The sequence below is a fragment of the Passer domesticus genome, chromosome 1 (genome assembly GCF_036417665.1).
Source record: "Passer domesticus isolate bPasDom1 chromosome 1, bPasDom1.hap1, whole genome shotgun sequence".
NCBI lineage: Eukaryota > Metazoa > Chordata > Aves > Passeriformes > Passeridae > Passer > Passer domesticus.
The window spans coordinates 100378416-100399474 of NC_087474.1; the positions used below are offsets into that span (position 1 = coordinate 100378416).

General features: G+C 40.0%; 1 protein-coding gene across 1 annotated transcript in view; it reads right to left on the minus strand.

Moving 5' to 3' along the window:
• Positions 1 to 21059, minus strand: part of AHRR (aryl hydrocarbon receptor repressor) — an 88790-nt gene that overhangs the window by 27785 nt on the left and 39946 nt on the right. The window contains exon 4 of the mRNA XM_064431312.1: positions 5259 to 5359. Coding sequence (XP_064287382.1) covers positions 5259 to 5359 — 101 coding nt within the window. The remainder of the gene's footprint in view (positions 1 to 5258; positions 5360 to 21059) is intronic.

Consider the following 21059-nt stretch of genomic DNA (forward strand, 5'->3'; position numbering starts at 1 on the left):
GGCAAGAAGAAAGTGAATATATGCATGTGATAAAACAGCACTGCTAACCCCATTTATGGTTTATTTTAATGGATAAATTCCCTGTAAGTCATCCCAAGTGACTAATGTCAGCTTAAATCATGTCATCTAAATTACTGGGAGAAGGTTCATGTTTGAAAACAAAGGAAGGTAAAAGCATTGTTTGGGTAATTTTAAAAAGTTGTATTAACTGAAAAAAAGGCACTAAGACTATGAGCTTTTTATGAGAATTTCCTATTTTGATGGTCTGATTTTAAACCAGTTAGATTAAGAAAATGAAGCATTGTATCAACATGTATCAGGATTTATTTTAGAAGGACTGTGCTAAGAGAGTGTCAGCACTATGGGAAGCTGAAGAGGGATTCCAGAACAGAATAAACCAAAAATGTCTCTCTCTACCAGTTTTTAATTTCTGAAGCTTGTGCCATGGTCATAGATCCATATAATCTCCATGCACTTTGTTGGATTTGCAGTTTGCCTTTTCAAGTTTAAGTTAAAAAATAACAGGAAGAGGAAAAATCTCTTGCTCTCAGACTGAAATTCAAACTGGAGTACCTTTTTCAAGAGCACAGTTTTATCAAGAACTGATTACATAAATCAGTTTGGAAGGAGGAAGTGGAATTACACTAACAAGTTTAAAAAAATGACAGGAAACCAAGTGGGAAAAGGGTTTCCTATGTTATTTCCTTATGCAGAGTGAAGAACAGCACCAATAGGATGTTTTCTAATGTATCATTTTCCAACTCCCTCGGAATGAAACTTGAACTCTAGTTCAAGCTGTTAGTAGTGGCCACTGGGAGATGCATTTCAGTGCCAAAATTTGCACATTCACCTCTCCAAAGTAACTCCCAGAAAGATTATTATTTGCATCCATTTCTAAGGTAGCAACATAATGTTAAATAATAAGCTTTAAACTTACATTGTGTCAAATCCAAAGTCATTTGCTTGCATTAAAAGTTTGTTTTTCATTGGTTTTGCTTAAGACCAGGGGTCCTTTTGGTATTAAAGCTGTCAAAACATGACCTCATTGACTTTGGTGGGAGCTACCAAGTTAGAACCAGAATTCAAACCTGTGATATGGAATTAAAAAATAATCTATAATGGACGTATCTGGGTGAAAAAGGGCCCATTCTGTGTGCTACAGGATCTACACCTGATTGTGCTGTAGCTTTGCACCAGCAGCCAATACCAAGCACAAATGGTGCTGGTTCAGAAGCTAAATAACCTGAAGTGCCTCACTAGTTTTGCTACTTACAACTCAAATTAGCAAAATTCCTCTGCACGCTTTGGTGGAACAAAACATGGACGCTCAGGTTGAAAAACCCAACTTTATATGTTTAAGTAGCTAATGTAATGAAGCTAGGATTATTAACACCAGTGGAGAATTATAATGGTTGCACCACCAAACCTACCTTTCATGATTTTGAAGGTGTTAGTAATTTATTTATTTTTTAAGTTAAGGACCATATGGCTGTGATTTTAAGATATTTAAGCTGCCAGGCACCTCAAAGTCTCTGTCTAAAAATTTAAATAAGTAGTAAGCTCCTCCAAATACTTCTGCAGAACCTTCCTGCCCTCAAACAGGGCAACACTCCTATCCAACCTTGTGTCTTGTGCCTTTGATCCCCTTATCCAGGTCCTTGATAAAGGTATTAAATGGAATGTACAGTGTCACTGAATAAGAAGTACCAGGACAGTCTTATGACTGGCATCTTCAATGCAGCCATAAAGAAAAACATGAGACAAAACCACAGGAATGTGATTCTTGTGCCCTGAAGCCTTAAGAGTAGAAGACTCATGGAAATATGACCCTGAACTGTACAAAAGTGTGTCTTGGAGCATCCTGAAAAGCAACATGGATCTTGTCTGAAAGAGTCTGAGCTGCCAGTGAGCATGGAAATGACAAAAAAAGCCACGTCTGGCCTTTATCAATATTCATCAGTGAGAAAGGAGCGTGATAGAACTAGGCAGCCTTACTCCACTACCATCTGTTCAGGAGCTGCCTGCAGTGTCCCTATTTCTTTATATTTATTGTGACATTTTAGTTATAAAACACTATTTTCACACCTGAAAAGAATTATGTCCAATACGTCTGGAGACAGAGATGCCATGAACCCTATGTTTCAGTGTACAAAGCATAATGAAGAGAAGAAAGTCCATGAAGGCACATCCTTAGCAGCAAGGGTTGAGACAGAAATTTGAACATCAATTATTCGCCCATGACAAACAGAAAAATTGCAGGAGCAACTGTGAAGTGGTCAATAAAGCCCAAGTGACAATTTTAGCAGGGTGCTGCTCAGTGAACAAGTGCTGGTTACCCAAGGAGCAGTGCTGGAGGTAACGCGTAATTGCATGTCATTAAGAAAGCCAGTCCATATAGAGCCTCCCCCTTAACAACAGGCTTTTTATTCTTCCAGGGATCCGTGAATAGTGTAACAAATGATAGTTACACAGCCCTTTGGGATGGGCAATTACCTCCACCATAGTGTAGACTCTGAGTCTGGACTTAAGATTACGAGCACAGCATAGCTGGGGGGAAGAGCAGGAGGTGGCTAACAGCCATGAGATGAATCCTGCAATCAAAGCTATTGCCTAGATACCCACCAGTGATTCATTATTTTTCCAAGTCACCATTTTATTGTGTTTCTCCACCCCATCACCCCATAAACTCTATCTGGATTTGTTGACTGCCAATACGACTTATTTTCCCCTTTTTCTGGTTATGGGTTTGGCCCAGTGTTCCTTCAGTATTCACTAACAGGCTGCAGAAACTGAATGTGCCCCTTTTCTGCCGGAAGGAATGGGGCACAGGGGTTGCAAAACCACCTGTCTTGGAAAATATTTTGAAAGTGCAAAGCTAAAAATCATTACTGTAGTCAAACTGTTGGAATGTGAAAGCTCAAAGGACAGTAAAGATTGCAAGAATGGGACACATTAAAAAAAAACCTTAACAAAATTAGACTTTGGTTCTTAGAGACTTGTCTGTCTTCCTTTTGAAGGGAAACAAAGATGGCAAGCAAAGTCTCTAATAATCCAGAAGAAATTATTTTAAAGCACCAAAAGAAATTATTTGTTTAGATACCTGCTGTGCTCCACTAAAAAGTCTTTGATAAAGTGGTATCATTGTTTATTCTGTTATTGCTGATGAAAGCTATTTGATTATAGCTGTAAAAAATCTCCATAAAATCTTAAATAAAAAACACATGTTGTGGCAGAAGCCTTTACAAATAAAAAACATTTTAAACATATTTTGAAGACAGCCTAATTCCATTGTTTTCTTTCAAGCTGAAAGGGGAAATACTGCATTGTTCCAAGACTCAAGAGTCCCAGATACACTAATTATCAGCAATTAGGTTCTTCTTATCCCATATTTCTCTCCATACATAAAGCAGAGTGACTATACCCACTAGAAAAAAAAATAAAAGCAAATTTTCTTGATTTTCCATTAACACTGCACTCAGGAACAGTATTATTCATGAGTATTTTGGTGATTCAGATTATTCTGGTTTGTATTATATAAAGCAGAGGTTGCACAGTGCAAGGTGTTGTCATGATATGGAAAGTGGTTTTCAACACTTTCAACACACAAAAACATCTTTTGAGAGCAAATAAAGTAGTCAGATTCATAAGACAATATACAAAGAACAGCAACCACAGTTTGCTTCTTCTTGGAAGGAATCAGAAATGTGATATTTAGTTAAAATCCCACAGTTCCTAATAACCAACATGGTGAATTTGGTTGAACAACATAAAAACCCACTTTTCTTCATGTGCCATAACCACTGAATGAGGATCTGAGCCAAACTCAGTCCTCAGAGAACATTCCCGACAAGCCCTAAGGAAAACTCACCCTCTTATTCTAGGTCAGACATGCCCATAAATGAAGCCTGGCAAGTACATTCAAATTAACATGCACTTAATCATCCCGTTAATGATGCTCTTTAAGTATGATCCAGGATAAAATATCTCCCCTGTATTCAGAGGGAATGTGACTCCTGCATACCCTGCAGTAAGCAGAGCATATTTAGCAATAGCAGTCTCTCATAACCTGTCCCAAACTCTGTGACAGTGTTCTCTCCATGCTCTCACAGCAGTCAGTCTACTGTTTGAGGATGCTCAGTGATTATAACTGGTGGGCATGTCATCTACACACAACAAAACATAGACTAATTAGAGAAGACCTTTGTTGAAATTTATATACTTGCCATATTTATCATTTATTGTACACCCCGTATTCCCTATTCATTGAGAATGGAAATGGCTGCAAAATAACACATGACAGCCAAACATCATTTTGGCAGTAGCAGTAACCTATCAGATGCCTCTGTGTTACTTGCTTTAAAATCTAAAATTAAAATCCTCTAAAATACTTAGAGGAAGGAAAGCAGGGTGCCAGTTTCCATTCCATAGACTTGAGTAACTTATGGTATTGGATCTCATATTAAAATGCGTTTTAATTTAATAGTATTCAGCAATTATTTGCTGGAGGCTACGATTTAATTCACATTTACGTGCATTAAAACACAGTTTTTATACCATGAATATTATCCTATCCAGAACAACTGTAATATTAATCACAACATATGTAATCTTAATCACACAGGAATTTCCAGGGACCTCAGTGTATAAAAGGCATTATTACATCATGTGTTTGAAATGCGGATTTATCTGGGATGGACCGCTGGGCTCTAGCTGGTTCAGTAGTTCACAGCAGCATTAATTCTTCCTTAAAATTAATGGATCCAATTCTCAGTAACAGCATGGCCCCTCTATGCTGCTCTGCCAATATAAAGTCAGCCTAAAGGGGGATAAAAATACATAGAAGGGATAACTTTTGCTGACACGGTGTGTGTGCAGAACACAGAGTTGAGGAAGTAGGATAAACTAAAATATCCTAGTATATTCTCAGTTCAGATGAGAAACCGGGAAAGCTCAAGTTGACATCCTCAAAATATGGGCCAAGTAAAATAAAACTAAAAGTGAAAAATAACTGTGAACTGTCCTGCTGGGGTTCACTGGAAATTTCAAGGATGCAAGCAAGGGTGCAAGGTGCAATTGCTGAAATGGACACTGACTGTGACTGTCACGACTGCCGGTCTTGCTCTTGCAGGAAATGTTCACAAGTGTGGCCCTTGAAAGACTCCCACCAAGACTGACTGTTTGTTCAAAACTGCCACAAATCATCAGCCCAAACATATCAGCAAACTGAATAAATTACAGCCAGCATTTTTTTCACTCACTTCTAGCAGAAGTCCACCTTCTTGTACAGCAGTCTTGTTAGGTATACTGTCTTCTTTTATCGTTTGGCCAACTTGCTTCTTAAAGTGCTTTTCTTGAATGGCTGTTGGAAAGAATTATCATCAATTTAGAAATCATAACGATTAGGGTCATCACTAAAATTGTTGTGTAGGCATTTAACATGCATTGAATTTAATTGGTGGTTACTGTCTTTGTGGTCTAGATCTTGGTTACTGACAACTTTCTGTTCTTTTTTTTTTCTCCTTGTGCTGGAGATAGATACATATTTTGCAGTCCAGATGTTGTTTTATACGAAATATCTATCACATTTTTTATTGAACATATTTTTTCCATTGGTCTACTCTACATAAAGCAACAACCAAAACCCACAGGAAAGAAACAAAAGAAAGTTAGCAAGTTGTTTTGTTTATAAAAATATGTATTATGACAATACAGAGAAATGTCTATATATCTCAGAAGAAAAGGGAGTGAATAAGTTTCTTATTTTCAGTGCTGATCTCCTTGACATCAGATTATTTTTGATCTCACATTACCCTGTTCATTTCTACAAGTTTCAGCCTAACTGTAAGATTCAAGGGAATGTTCTTAAACTGTTTCATTTTTACAGAGTTTTAAAGTTTGTTTAGCATGTCATTTACTTGATGAAGTTAATGAATATTTGTCATTATAGATTAAAATGTCATATATTTTTCCTAATAATAGGGGAAAAACCTTATTTCTGATTAAGCTTTCATGGGAAACTCGGCTGGTGAGTGCTCTTCCTTCACATTGCTTGATCTCAAATGTCTTTGAATGCTCGAATTCTTCCTATCAATATATCCTACAGAAAAATCACTGAAATATGATCCCATTTCTGGGAATAATGAAAGAATTTCTGAGAAGGCTGGCATTACATGATCATTGTGCTTCAGCATCATCTAGGGAGTACAATAGGAACCTGTCTTTATCACTTGGTCAGTAAAAATTAAGTCAGTTTCACTCCTTCTTCCAGAGAAGGGTCATACAAACATCCTGGTAGCAAATAGAGATCCAGTTTTCTGTTTTTTCTTCTTTTCATGGAGAGAATGGGAGAGGAGGGTATCCCAGTGATATTATCTGGGACGTTTGATACACATTTTCCCTTCCAGCCAAAGGAGAGTGGGAACAGCCAGAAATTATTAATAAAACAAAAAAGATCCCTCTGAAAAAAAAAGCCAAACCCACACCAAAAAACCCAAAAAACCTCAATAACCCAGCCAATCAAAAATAAAACCTCCCCACCAAAAAAGGATTTAGATGGCAGGAATAGTTTGTACCAAAGCAGAATACGAATAAGAGACAAACATCAAGCCCCTAAAGGTCCTGAGCCCATGCAAGAGTTCCTTAACAATTTAACAGCCTAGTAAGGGACTGCTGCAGGATACATCAGCATTTTACAGTAAACAATGGCAGCTCAGAAACACACCAACTGACCTATTGTGATCAGCTATTTATGATGGTTGTTAGCTTACATTGTAAATATTTGCTGCAAGTGATAATGTCGGTCATTAGCCCAAAGCAATTATCTCAAATGTATAATTAGATGCAATAAAACCCTCCCCTGGGCATGGGAAAGCACATCAGGAAAATCCCAAGCTGCGTTAAACAGATTCCTACCCATATTTTCCAGCCAAAATAATTTTGGGAATTCAGACTTGTAACCTAGGCTGCTGTGAAGAGAATATACAGATTATTAAATCTTCATTTCATTAAATTTTCATTTTGGTGTGCCATTTAAGCTAATAGGAAATGGTTGCTTTTTTCCCCCTGATCAGCTAGGCCTTCTGCTAGGCCTGTCTATAAGAACAGACATAGAATTATAGGCTCATTAAGGTTGAAAAAGTCCCTTAAGATCATCAGGTCCAACCACTAACCCAGCACTGCCAAGTCTGCCACTAAACTATGTCCCCAAGTGCCACATCCACACATCTTTTAAATATCTTGTGACAACAATTTTTAAAATCCCAACCCCTATTCCAATGGCCTCTTCCAGAGTTTCCCTCCTCAGAAAAGATGTTTTTGTAATTACTGACATGGTGGTTTGTGGTCTTTGCTCAGGTTAAAGGACAGACAGGGAGGGGTGAGAGGAAACGAAGGTTTATTTCTTTGATGCGCTCTTTTGGTGTTGTGAAAATTCCATCCGTTCGAACTTCATCGTTAGTGGAAACTATTATTTTATCCAACTGAGCGGGCCAGAGCTCCCTGCCTGCTTGTTAGCCTTCAGGCTCATACAAACACGGCAGCAGAAGCACAAGAGATGTTTGTTCTGCAACTCGTCTGGCTACTATAAATTCCATCTCCAAATGGAAAGCATTTTAATGTTATTTTGCCAGTTAGAGTTACCCATATGTTAGGCCACACACATCCGTTTCATAGCCTGCCCTTCTCACTGGCCTGAGTGCAGGGAGACCCACTGCACCATCAAAGAAAGACAAACAACACCATTGCTCCAAAAAATGAATGCTCCTCCGAGATGGGAACGTTTGCTCCTTGCACCCGAGGCCGCAGAGCCGTCACTCACTGCTCACTCTCCTTCTGCCTCCCCACGCTGGAAATGCTTGATTAATCCACCCACGGCTGGGCTGATACTGCAGTGACACCTCAAAAGAGAGGTGCTGGTGATAGCCTGTCACCTGGAGAAAGCAGAGCAAGACAGGCAGAAAATCACACAGATCCTGAAAGAAATGAGGAGGAGGAGGAAATGCAAGACATGACAGGCAGATGAGGGAAACTTGCAAGATGTTATCTGACTAGGCAGAAAAACAGGGAAAAGAAAACAGAAGAGTCTAACAATACCCCTGTCACCACCAAGAATCATGAGAGAGAACAGGACAGCAAGTTTTGGTTATGATGGGTGGCTTGATGGAAAGACCCTGATGCCAAGACAGCTGTGATCAAGCTTAGACATCTCATAAAATGGTGTCCCTCTGGAGCAACAGTGAAGCCTATGATGAAAACAAATGAGAGCTTGAAGAATGCAGGAGTACTGTCTCTGGTGGGCAGGGAGGAGCAAATTGTCTGAAAATAAAGCTGAAAAATAAAAAACAGCAAAGGATGACTCAGTGACCTGAGGGGTAAACGCGCTGCTGGAGTTCCCATGTATCAAGAACTGAGCAAGAGAAAAGCTGATACTGCAGGCAGACTAATGAATGCTGCTGGCTGTAAAAAAGAAATAATAAATTGAGAATTTTAGCTTTATGGAGCTTTAGACTTTCTATGGGAGAGGCAACCCTTTCGATGGTCAGCACAGGGCACTCATCTACCAGGTTCAAAACCAGCAAACTCAAGAGATGGGAAGGGGTAACACCAGAGGCCGTTTTCCAAGCACAACCTACTGAGCCTGCACTTCCAGAACATGAAATAAAACAGAAGATGGAGCTGTTCTGCCAAATAAGATGAATGAGCATATTGATACCATAGTATGATAAATAGCAGAGATACATGTTCCAGGGCTGACAGTTTTGCAAGGTCATGCGATCTGGTGTGCATGGTGCAATCCCATGCAACATTAAAAGCCAACAAGTCTGGAAGTGCTGGGTCCTACAAAGGACAACACTGTGGAAATATACAGGGCAAGGGGACAGGGGGCTAGGAAAAAAAGAGAGGAGAAAAAAAAAAAAATGGCCAATGCAATTTCCAGGAAGACAGGTCAAAGATTTGAGGAAAATTTTCAATTTCTAATCTGAAAGCAGTGAAAGGAGTGGAAAAAAAAATAATCTAGAATTAGAACTGACAGTTAATTAATGGAGAAAAGAAGTCCACAGAGGAGACTATGAGATTGGCTGAATGAGTATGGGATGGTCTCAGATAGTGCTGTTGAACCTTTCACATCTGTACTGTCTCTGCCTAGAACAATGTAAAAACCTGAGACGTCTTTCAAGCCTCCAGTTCTGATATGAGCATTGCTATCTGCATTTGCAAATACCTTGGCTTGAAAGCCAAATCTGAAATATTGTAAAGAAAAGCTGCCTAACACAGTCTATGGAAGCATTATGAAACCAGCCATTCCCTTTGCCCCAGAAATTACAGAACATTTATCCATTGCAGGATACTCTTTAGTTCAAAGGAATGGAGATTTCAGGAGTCTCACAAAACCATACTTTTTAAACCCATGGGATTACATTCTCTGGAGTGTTTCTGTACCTCATCCTGCTTGAGCACAGCCTTCATTCTTCAGAAAATAATTAGCAAAAGTAGCTGCAAAGTTAGGCTGTGCAACAGAGTAACATGGGGGCAGACTGTACCCCAGCTGCCCCCGGTGCCTGCATCAAGCAACAGCACAGGCAAGAAATGAACAGCGAAGGGATGCTGCTTCTGGACTGAACACCCTTCCTGGATTTATTTGGGGTGTAGGAAGGGGAACATACAGTCTTCTTCAGATTCAGGATGGTGAATCGGTTTCAAGTCCTTCTGCAAGGGACTACCAGTTCTCTCCAATGATGCCCAGGGGATAAATTGTTTCTTAAAAGAGGTGGATGAAAATACCCAAATCCAGACTGCAGGTTCAGAGACACTGCTTTAAGCATGCAAATCTTACGTTTGGTAGCTGTTACTCGAAAGGAAGTGAGAGCAGGGTCTCTCTTCCTGCATCTTCTAGCTGCAGGAAGAATCAGCTATGCGTGTTACTCTGAATACTAAGAAAACAAAACAAATTGACTCGGAAACGCTCAGTATGAGCAATTCTGCTTAACAAACCTAAAGCCATGAACTGAAATGATCCGTTTCCTCTGGCTGTGTTACAGAGAACACCGGGTGACAATTAGGATGGGGGTCATTAGATGAACACTGAAATTAAAAAATACACAGCATAAGGAACTGTTGTTATATATTGCCAAACAAGTTGGAAAGGACGTTTGCACAACACACAGGTAGTACAAGTGCTTTGGGAAAGAAATCAGCACCAAAATGCATAAAAGCTGAATAAAAGCTGTATGGTGCTTGGTCCTGTTGCGGAGGCTACCAGAACGCCAGATGAAATTACGCTAGCAGTAATGCAGAGTTTTTCTTCCCAACTTAGCGGTTTTCTCAGTCTGCTTCTTCTTAAGAGATGCTTTGAAATCTGACTTCCCTTTGAAGTTTCTCGAGTACAGCATGACATTTTTTTAAGGTACAAACCGAACCCTTTTGCTTTCCAGATCCCATCCGCTCTTTCTCGCAGAACCCCTCTTCCCCTTTCCCAGCCAGCCTCATCCATTTCCCCCCGTGCATCAGAGAGGGGCATCAAAGGGATGCCACCGCCGGGGGCTGCCCTCCTCTCCCCGGGGCTGCTGGGGCCAGCTCGCCCCCCGGAGCCCCCAGCCCGTGTCCCAGCGCGTCCGGAGAGCCCTTTTGAAGGCGGGCGAGGGGGAGGAGAAGTCCCCGCTGCGGAGGAGGCAGAGTGCTGAGTAACCCCGGCCCCGCTGTCACGCAAGGCTCGCCGCCTGTCAATCTCCCGGCGGCTCTGACAGGGGCCTGGCCGCCGTTCAAACCCTTGCGTGCGAGCAGACGAGCCACATTACCCTATGAAGTATTTCATAATAACAACAGCTGTTAAATATTGATGACTCCTGGCAAGCGCTGAATGCTTTTCGAGAAGGTTAAGCCTTGGTGTAATGGAACCTAATTCCTCATTATATACTGTATCAGATATCTGGAAGTTGCCTAAAAAAAGCAAAGGAGCTTAGAGTAAAGGATCAGAAAAATAACTCTCGTGCAGCGGGGAGAAGGGAGAGAGAGAGAGCCCGCTGTGCGAAGGGTGAAGAGTGTTTCCCTGAAATCAAATCCCTTCACAAACAGTAATACACTGCTGGAGCGATCATCAATACGGCTGGTTTCACTATATTCCACTGGAATAGAGTTTCGCTATATTCCACTGGTCTTGTGTTTTAAGAAATTATTGCAGATCACATGAACTTTCTAAAACAGTGATCCAGCTGCCAGTGCTGCCTGTGTGTGTGTAAAAGTACACGTGGAAATTATTTCTACAGAAATGCAGAGAAAAGAGGGGAAAAGCTCTCATGCCTATAGTTGTTCTATAAACATTAGTTCTGAGAGATCTGGGTCATTAGAAAATTTAGTGGTGATCTGACAATATACTACGGATGAAATCTCAGACAGGGTTTCCAGCAGGCAAGAAAGGGAGAAGGTAAAGCCTCTTACATCAGGGAAAGTCCTGGTGTGCTTTCCTCCAATTCCCAGAAAAAATCCACCATCTTCTTGACTCTATCTTCTAAAGCCCATCAGTCTTATCTTTTCCCTCTTGATCTAACTGTCAAGCAAGGTTGTGTCAGGAGCAGAATCAATTTGGGGCTGGAATTCATGATCAAGAGAGTCCTTGGGATGGATGTGGTGTGATGTCAGGGCAAGCAGTACTGAGTAGTCCAGCAAAAAGGGCAGCATCAGAATCCAGCTGCAGGTGAAAGAAGAAACACAAACTGAGGACTTCTTACAGAGGTGAAAGAGTCACGGTATTTTTTTTCTTGCATATGAAAAAGAGGTCCGTGTGCCTTTGGGAAATAGAATTTACATGAGGCAAGCTGAGAAGCTAAGAACAATTGCCTGCAAATGTTCAGTTGTGCTGCAGTACAAGGAGTTCTGCCAATCTTTAGGAAAGTGGTTCACCTGTGGGGAACCCAGGTCTGTTAACTAAGTCAGGATAGGGAATCACAAAAACTTAGCAAGTTGTAGGTTGGAAGGGACCTTTGAAGGTCATCTGGTCTACGTCACCCTGATCAGAACAGAGCTAACTTCACTTAGGCAGGTTCCTCTGAGTTTTTGAGTATTCCCAGTAATTGACATTTCTCATTCTCACCAGGAAAATGTTCATTATTTAATTATAAACAGGATTAATTTTGTAAGATAAGGAGTTCCTTAATGTTTTAGGTGAATGAGCATTAGGGTAAATTCTGGATGGACACTTCCCGTTCCCACAATTCTTCGTTTTCAAATGTGTAGAATAATTTAAGAAATGCTGAGAATGGTGAAGTGGCTTTTATAAAAAGGAGAATATGCAGAAGAAGTTATTAACTCTTCTTCTGCTTTTTGTTGGTTTATTCCATCTGTGTCTCATAAGAAATCACATTTGTATGTCAAGTTTAAATGTAGCCTGGGACTATAACTTCTCCCCTGCCCCATAATTTCTGAGGGATCACAGATCCAAAGAAAAGCTCCATGTGAGACAAATTGTGTGCTAACTATGCAAACAACAGACTCAAAAGAATTTGTCTAGAAAACACATTTCTTCTCTGTAGCTTACTGTTGCAACCTTTTTGTCTTCATATGACTCAACAGATGATCTCCCCGACAGGCAGCCCCACATTGTGCCTTGGCAAAGGAGATATTTTAAAGATCTGTTTGCATCACTGTGAGTAAATATTTGAGCTATCAGTTGGTCTGGTAGACTATATTGGCTACAAGACTGCTGAAGACATGCAGTCCTCTGAAATTATACCAGGATATAAGACTTACTCCAAGTAACAGTCTTCCTGTTTGTCTTCACAATTCCATTTTATTTTCTACTACATTAAATATGATGATTTGATCACGGAAACTTATTGATTTATAGGTTCAGTCCTCGGGCCTTAATTTTATCTGTGTACTATTCCATTCTTTAATTAAGCTTTAATACGTTAGCATGGCTGAATATTTGCTTGCACACCCTTCTGAATAAACATATAAAGGTAAGTAAAAATGAGTTATTCTCTCAAACCACAAAATGGATTGCAAGCCTGATTTTTCGGTAACCTTGAGTAAGAAATCTGTAGACTATTTATTCCAGTTTCAAATCAATATCCACATCTTTCACAAAAAATTAAGATGGTTCCAACACTTCTTCCTTGCACCTTTAAGTTTTTAAATTACATGTCCATTAATCAGAATCCTGATATCCAGCATAAGCTTAGAGTAGAAAAAAAATTAATTTCAGAGAACTATTCTGTATTTAGAAAGTCTGCTTAACATTGGTTAGTTCCAGAGTTAAGGACCTTAGAATGTACAATGAATGTAGTTTAATATTTTCATTCGTGACTTCACCAAACTGATCCACAATTAGCCTTAAGTGTATTGCAGTGTATTCTGACCTGCTACACCCTGATTGCTTGAGTGGGATCTCAGCAAATCCCACTGATCATGATATTTATACATATTCAGATGAACAGCACATTAGGACACGCTGATTCTAGGATCTGTGGAGCACGTGACCTATCAAAAACATGTGAAGAGTTTCCCCATTCTTCAAAATGTCCTTCATAATGGCTTCTTGTCTGAATAGCTGTTCATCTTTTCCTTTGTCCAGATATATTTTTGAAAATGGTTTCTCTATATCCTCTGAATTCCTGGTGTTTTCTATCTCTGTGGCCCAAGAATGTTGTCCTCATTTGATCTGGCTCACATTACTTCATTGTCATCAGACCATTTTCTCAGGATTGATTCTGCTGATGGAAGCTGATGCCCACAGCAGAGGCAGCTGCCTTTTGAGGAGAGGCTGAAACGGCTGTGAATTTTACTGAGAAGGATGAGGGAGACACAACAGAGGTTTGCAAAATTAGAAGGGCAATGGATAAACTGAATGTGGAACTGCTGTTTCCCCAACCCCACAATATGAGGACTGTGAAGTGCCCTGTAAGACTAGCACAAGAATGCTTTAAAGTAGATAAAAGACAGCAATTTTGAAGATGAGAATAGCAGACTAGATGGACCCTGGTGTGACACAGTAGTGCATCTCTTATGTTGTTTTATTCTCACTGCAATGCCATGGCCTTGTCCACAAAATTTGTTGCAGACAGAAAATAAACAACAGATGCACAACAGCAGCATCTGTGACGTGAAACAAAGTATATCACAGAAGTGACAATAAGAAAAATCAGAACCTTATGAGAAAGCCTGTATGTAACTAAATTTAAGCATATGATGAAAGAGCAGCTTGTGACTGATTATTGCATCCAAAACCAACAAAAAACATTCTGTAGTGATAAACAGCCTATTGAAATAAACTTGAGTCTGAAATATTTTTCAGAAACATGAGTAATGAGACCAAAATCCATTTTTACTGAAAAGACAGCTAAGAGGAAAGCTGTGTGTTCATAAGTAAGCAATTGAAGCCTACTGGAATCTTTCCTGCTTTTGGAAAGGTGATTGTAAGAATTGCATTTTACAGAGGAAATTCAATGAAGTCTTGATAACAGATTTACCTTGAGAATATCAGAACATTTTTAGTCTCTATTGGCTACAAAAGATGTGCATCATTTTACCCTCTCCAATTTCAACATATAGTTTAGAACATTTAGTAATCAATCACTGAAGGACAAACTCAAATCAAAGATCAAGCATGAAAATAAACACAACTAGGAAAATGCATAAGAAAACATCTGTCCCCCTTCTTGATTAAAGCAACCTGACAATGACTACCTTATGTGAGATTTACATGATCTTTGCTAGCCTTTTTGGATTTGATAACCTCTTTTCTGGGACTATGATTCAAACTGACTGTCTCCTGATGTTCCACTCCTCAATTTCTTGCGACTTTATAATTTTTGTTGCACCATTCTGCATGGAAAGACACAGGCTAAATTCACACCTGCTGGTTCCAAGAGGAATTTAAGGCAGTATCTCTTAGAAGAGAGTTGAAAGAGTATATGTCAATAGATCAGTATATCATCCAAGAGACTGTTTAAAAATAGCCAATGCGCACGATCTGGAGAGGATAAAGGAAACTTTTAAGATGAAATAAACACTGCATCTAAAATATTCACACGGAGACCTTAGTGCACAGGATGCATGTGTTATCCAGAAAATCAAATCTGGATCCAACAGTTTAGAGTCAGGAATATCATAAGAACAATTCTTTCGTATCTGCTTTATATAGCAGCCTTACTGTGTCCAATATTAAAGGCAAAGACACCTTTGCTTTCCAGTGGACTTTAAAGAAGCAAACATGCTTGACAGAGGAAATATGGGAATCTCCACCTTTAAATCAGTTGGATACCTGAGCACACTGCTGCACAACGACAGACAGACACACACCCCACAGAACATGGTGCTCTCTTCCTAAGGCAGAGCTGCTCTGCTTGGCCTTTTCTGCTGCCTGTGGAGGTTGCCACAATGACATGGACTGCAGGAAGCTTGGAGAAGTTAAATCTGCTGTGGGAAAAATATGCCTGAGAGGAGGTCCTTAAGCTTTGGATTTTCTAATTCAGGAAGTAAGAACACGTGCTGAGACAAGATAAGGGCAAGTGAAACATCAGGGACATTATCTGAGAGTTTTTTAAAAAAATATTTCAGAATCAATTTCCAGTGTAGTTTTAAAATATTGAGCTGTATTCCAGAACATTTTGGAATGTGGAAGAAAACCTGTAGCATGACAATCTTACCTAAAAGCTCAAAATTAAGAACAATATGACAACAGAACTGCCAGAAGCCTAAACTCATGTTTAGGCACAATGTTACAATCCCTGGATCTCTTAAATGTGTTTTTATCTAATTAATATTTTAATGTATGCATTCAAAAACTAGTCCTGCAAAGCTACCCAAACAGATGGATGTCATTCCCAACTGGAATCCCTCGTAAGACAGGGGGCCTGAAGAGAAGACACTAAGGTTTGTCCAAAAATAAATTCCTTTGCAGAACAGGAACCTTCTGCAGAAGTATAAAATGCATGCACACGATGTATTCAATTGCTACAATAACCTTTATTTTTTACTTCCTCACAAAGGTTTTGTTTTGCCTTTCCTGACAGCCATGTTCCATACTCAGAAAAAGATCCCAAGCAGATGCCAAGGACCCTAAACAGGCCAGTACTGGGCTTATATTTTCTCTCCCTTTCACCACCAGAGAAATTAAGTTTCTTAAAAGTGCCATGGTCCCTAGGTCAACAGCCACAATTAGGACCTTCAAATTCTCTGAGCAGAATAAAAAAATAGGTCTTTATAAAAGGCAGGAAAGGTGACATTTAAAGGCTCTAAGTTTGTAAATTTTTTCCCTACTTTGATTTGCTTTTCAATTTTTAAAACCAGAGAATACTTCGATATAGTGATAAAATTACAAGGCAGGCACGGGGTTCTTATCAGGCTTGTCCCATTTGAAGATAAGGAAAACCAATGTTCTGTGTTTCAGAAACAAAGTCCTAGCTAATAAAATATAACCTTTTCTCCAGTTTCAACTCTTCTGTATGTGTCATTGACTTGAACAGGCAAGTCTGACTCCTACAAAAGTGCCTACTGCCTTGACTCATAGCAAGCTACCAAAGAAATAACGAGTATTCCTTATGAGATAAGGACAGGAATCTTGTATCTCATTACTGAAACATATAGGATTATGCCTTCAACTTTCTAGGCAGTAATAGCCAATTGCAGTTTTCACTGAGTGATCAATGCCAGGTGAATATTGTGTATAAGGAGAACTATGACACATAAATTACTTCTACAGCTTCTTATTCTGTCTCAGGTCTCTGGATGAAAACCAGTGATTTCTTACCTACTGATTCATCAGATCTGTTTTATACTCATCATGTGACATAAACATTTGTTTCTGTTGCATTTTCACCAGTTACAGTATGATCTCCATTGGATATACACTGTGGCTTACTGCCAGAGTCAGTCCAGTAACCACTGAAACAAGACTTACTAGCTCTACACTAAGGAAAATAGAAGTAGGTTTTAGAAAGAAAGTGAAAACTACAAATTGCAAAAAGCATGATCTTGCATATTTTAAAAAAATGTGAAATTTAACTGGAGGCAGTGTGTACTCTAGAGCACACTTTGTTTTAAGCCCAAGAATTTTCCAGAGGAATCATTACACTGCATCCAAAAAAGGAGCGCTTTTTCTCCTGCCGGGGCAGATTTGCAGGGAGGAGGCTCATTTCTGCATTGCTGGTCTGGCAGGCAGCAGAGCTCTATTCCTCTGATCAAGAGATCACTTTCATAACCACTTTTCTGAGGTCACAAATGAGTCTGCTGCAGTCACGCAACCCCTCGCCTACCAGAGCTTACTACAATACAGGTTCACGGAAGCTCTTTAAAGAGGCAGCTCATCCTTTCAACCCTCACAGATATAAGGCACACAGGTATTATCGTATGGGATTCCCCCAAATATGTCGTGGGACTGTTTTATTTCAGTTTGGTCAGGGAAGAAACATATAGCTTCAACTTTTATCTGGATGGAATGTTGTTGCCCGAGTAGAACGAAATAAAAACTGAAGCTAAATAACTCTACGGTTCTTTTAAATTATATTGGCACCTTTGCAAATATTTAGTTAGCTTCTTCCTTTTTATTTTCTTAAAGGTCCACATTTTCCAAACAGGTGCTACTGTGAATTATGCTAATTAAGATATTTAGAAGTCATGACAAACAGTCAAACAAACATTAGATTCAATAAACAACAAATGCAATTGCCCTGAATTAAACATTGCCCTGCCACACTGTTAGAAACACAACGATATGGAAATAGTAAGCCAGGAAACAGGCTTATGAATTGACTCTGAAGGAATACTATGAAATTAAGATAAATTCCAATCAGAGCTTGTTCCTAGGTCAGAAAAGTCTACTTTATTTTAGCCAAGTATCCCACAAATTACCAATGTATGGACATGTCTTTCAGGTGGTGGCTGGAATGACTTTGGGTAAAAAGAGGCAGTGGGGAATTTAAAGAAAAATGTTAAACATATTTTTCCTCTTCTGGTAAATCAACTTACCCAATGAATGGGGGGTTTGGCCTATTTTCGCAAGCAGTTAACGCTATGAAAGCAACCGTTGTAGTTTCATCATTAATTATTTGCGCTAATTACCTGAAATAAAGTTTTCAAAAGCTGTTAAATTACCTTGAAGCCTACAATTAAAAAAATTATGGTGGCTATATTGCTCATTGATATTTTGTGAGGATTAGTGTGCAGACACATTTCATTTAATGGCAGCACAAACAGGCTTGCCCAAACCAGCTTTATAATCCAGCTTAAATAAAGTAACAATAGGAATGAGGGCACAGCACTAAGCCTGTTGAGGATTCACAGTGTGGGATGCAGTTTGCACTGTCCTGCAAGTTCATTGCTATTATTAGACACACTAAACAGGTGAAAGCTTGTTGAGGTGTGCCCATACATGCTACAGACAGTTTCAGGGATTCTGGAGATGCAGCCACAGGCTGTTAAGTACCCTTGGTTTCATCCAAAGCAAAGGCTTTTTACACTTTAGGCTTGACCTTGATGTGTATCTTCACCCAGCAGTGGAAGAGGTCCTCTCCCATCTTCATTGCAGTTTCTCACAAATAACATTCCAGCCCAGCTTTGATATGAAATTAATGACACCCCAAAATTGGCCTTATCTCTGCTCCAGGTCTGGCCCATATTTATGGAGAGGAATTAGGTAGGAAGCTGGACAGAGAATTGTGACTTTACTGCTGTTGGACCTTACTGTCAGAGCTGGGTTCACTCACATCTTAGAGGCGGGCTCAACCTCAGGTGCCGGGCATCGCTGCAGCTTCTCAGCTCAGTCAGTGTTGGTGCAGGGGGTGAGACAGAGATAGCAGTCTGTAGAGGGAGGGTGTTGACAGCCTCTGGAGTGACCTCTGACAGTACCAGTGCAGACAAAGCTGCAGGCATTCTTGAAGATAAGTCACACTTTCAAAGAGTTCTGAGACTTCTGAAGATGTTACCTTTAGTCTTATGTTACTGATTTGTGCCCATTCGCTTATCACTGTAACAACTTCCCGTGGAAATGAAAAATATACAGGATCAACTCATGCCTAAGCAGACTTTGACACTATTTATGAACTTTGGCTGAAGCACAAGAAGTTTATATAGAGAAAAACAGCACTGGATACTAATGCAAGTATTTAATTAACGTGGCAATGTTTCCTTTCTAGCTATGGAAAGAGATACGTGAGAATGCTGTCGAGCTACCTTACCTATACAAACAAATTACACTGTTCTTCTGGAGGCAGTTGGCAAAGAAATAACTGCTAACTGCAGGAATGACTTGATGTATGGGCATTTGAGGATAAACAGCTGCTAGAATACTGCTGCTCAGCTCTGCTCTGCATGCCAGTCTGGCCACAGGGCTGGTATCTAAAAAGTCTTGCCTTTCTGAGAGTCCTTTTTATAACCCTTATTATATGAAAGCAAAATATCTATAATTTTTTTCAAGAACACGACCTCTCCTGCTGAAAGACAGTGTGGTCAATTGCTCCATTTTCTAAGGAGGTACAAGCAGGCAGCTAATACATGTGTTTAAGTCCCACTGGATCTGCAATTCTAGAGGAGGAACTAGTCAGTAATTTAGTACAGTGAAATCAGGATAAACAATGACTTTTCATATGCCAACTTCCAAATAATAACTGCAAGCTTTCCTCACTCCCTCCACAGCTCCTAATATCTTGCACCTGATAGCTGAAAGATCTGTACATGTAAGAGAACATGCATCCAGTAATTTGGATGCAAATCTCCGTATATGGGGGTTTTTAAGTCCTTTTGTGGAGGACTTTATTTAATCTGAAAATTATCCCGAGAAATTTCTTTTTGTGGAGGATTTTGTTTAATCTGAAAATTATCCAGAGAAATGTAATAAGGTTCACTGATACCCCAACTAATAATCCAAAATCAAACAATTTCAGGTTAGTGTGCCATAAGTAATTTTTAATTAATAAATTGACTTTAAATAGCTACTAAGAGGTATTCTTTCATTAGAAATAGGTTTAAGTACTGTGACAAATTACAGTCATTAGACTCAAACCTAAGGCTTTCTGAATAATTCAGTTATAAAAATTATAGCAAGCTTACTCACAAAATTACTTCTACCCTCACCCTGTTCCTTCTGCCCCAACATACTGTACATACTTGAAAATGGCCAGATTTTGTCTGGAAGAGAAGGAAAACAGTGTTTTGCTACTGTAATGTAAATTAAGGTCTAGCTTGGTCAGAACCACTGAAGGATGCCTGGAAATACGCTCATACTAGGCAGACTGAGAAGGACAGCAAATTGTGCAGCTGTAGAAATTAGTTTAAAACCAATTGTTTAGCTGTTCAGTCACTAGCTATGGCTGAGCCTTCCACATGTGCTGGTTCATGCAGCCTGTCCCAGCACAGCATAGCCTTTGCCTGATGTGGAGAATGAGGGAAGGAGCTAGAGTACCTAATGACTGTGCTCCAGCCACGGCAACAGAGCCGGGAGTTGATGGAGTCAAGGCAGGATGGGGCAGGCTGGGAACAGGGCAGCTGGAACATTCTTCTGCCTGATGTATTTTCCATTGGCCAGATGTTCCCCAGTTGACATGAGCTGCCAGAGGCTGCATGCGCCGCTCCCGGAGGGTGTTCTGACCCCTGGGAAGCACTAAAGAGGCCCAGGCCTGCCCAGCATTGAGGAGGCACAAAGGTATTTCCAAGCTCTGATCCTCTCTTCTCCCACTCAGTCCCAGTGCCAAGTTCAGCTGTGGCGCAAGATTCATTTTGTGCATTAACCCGATGAGCTACGGTACCATCTGAGACCAACATGCAGCTAATTGCTGTGAGAACTAAACTTTGAGTTTCCTGACCTATTCAAAGTTTGAATTTCCCATTCACTCCACGCTCCCGTGCTAACAGATGGTATACAGGGTGTAGCTTCAAAACTTCCTGCATCACAGCATATGTGAAGACAGCAAGAGGAGATGAATTGCACACTCCTGGAAACCTGCCCTTTATTTGCAGAATGGTGAAATTCTAAATAAGTCAATTAACGTGCCCAAGCAGCCCGCGTCTTCCACGCAGATAGTGCTGGCTGAAACTCTTCCGCCCAAGCTATCCCTGCCATGTGGAGCTGG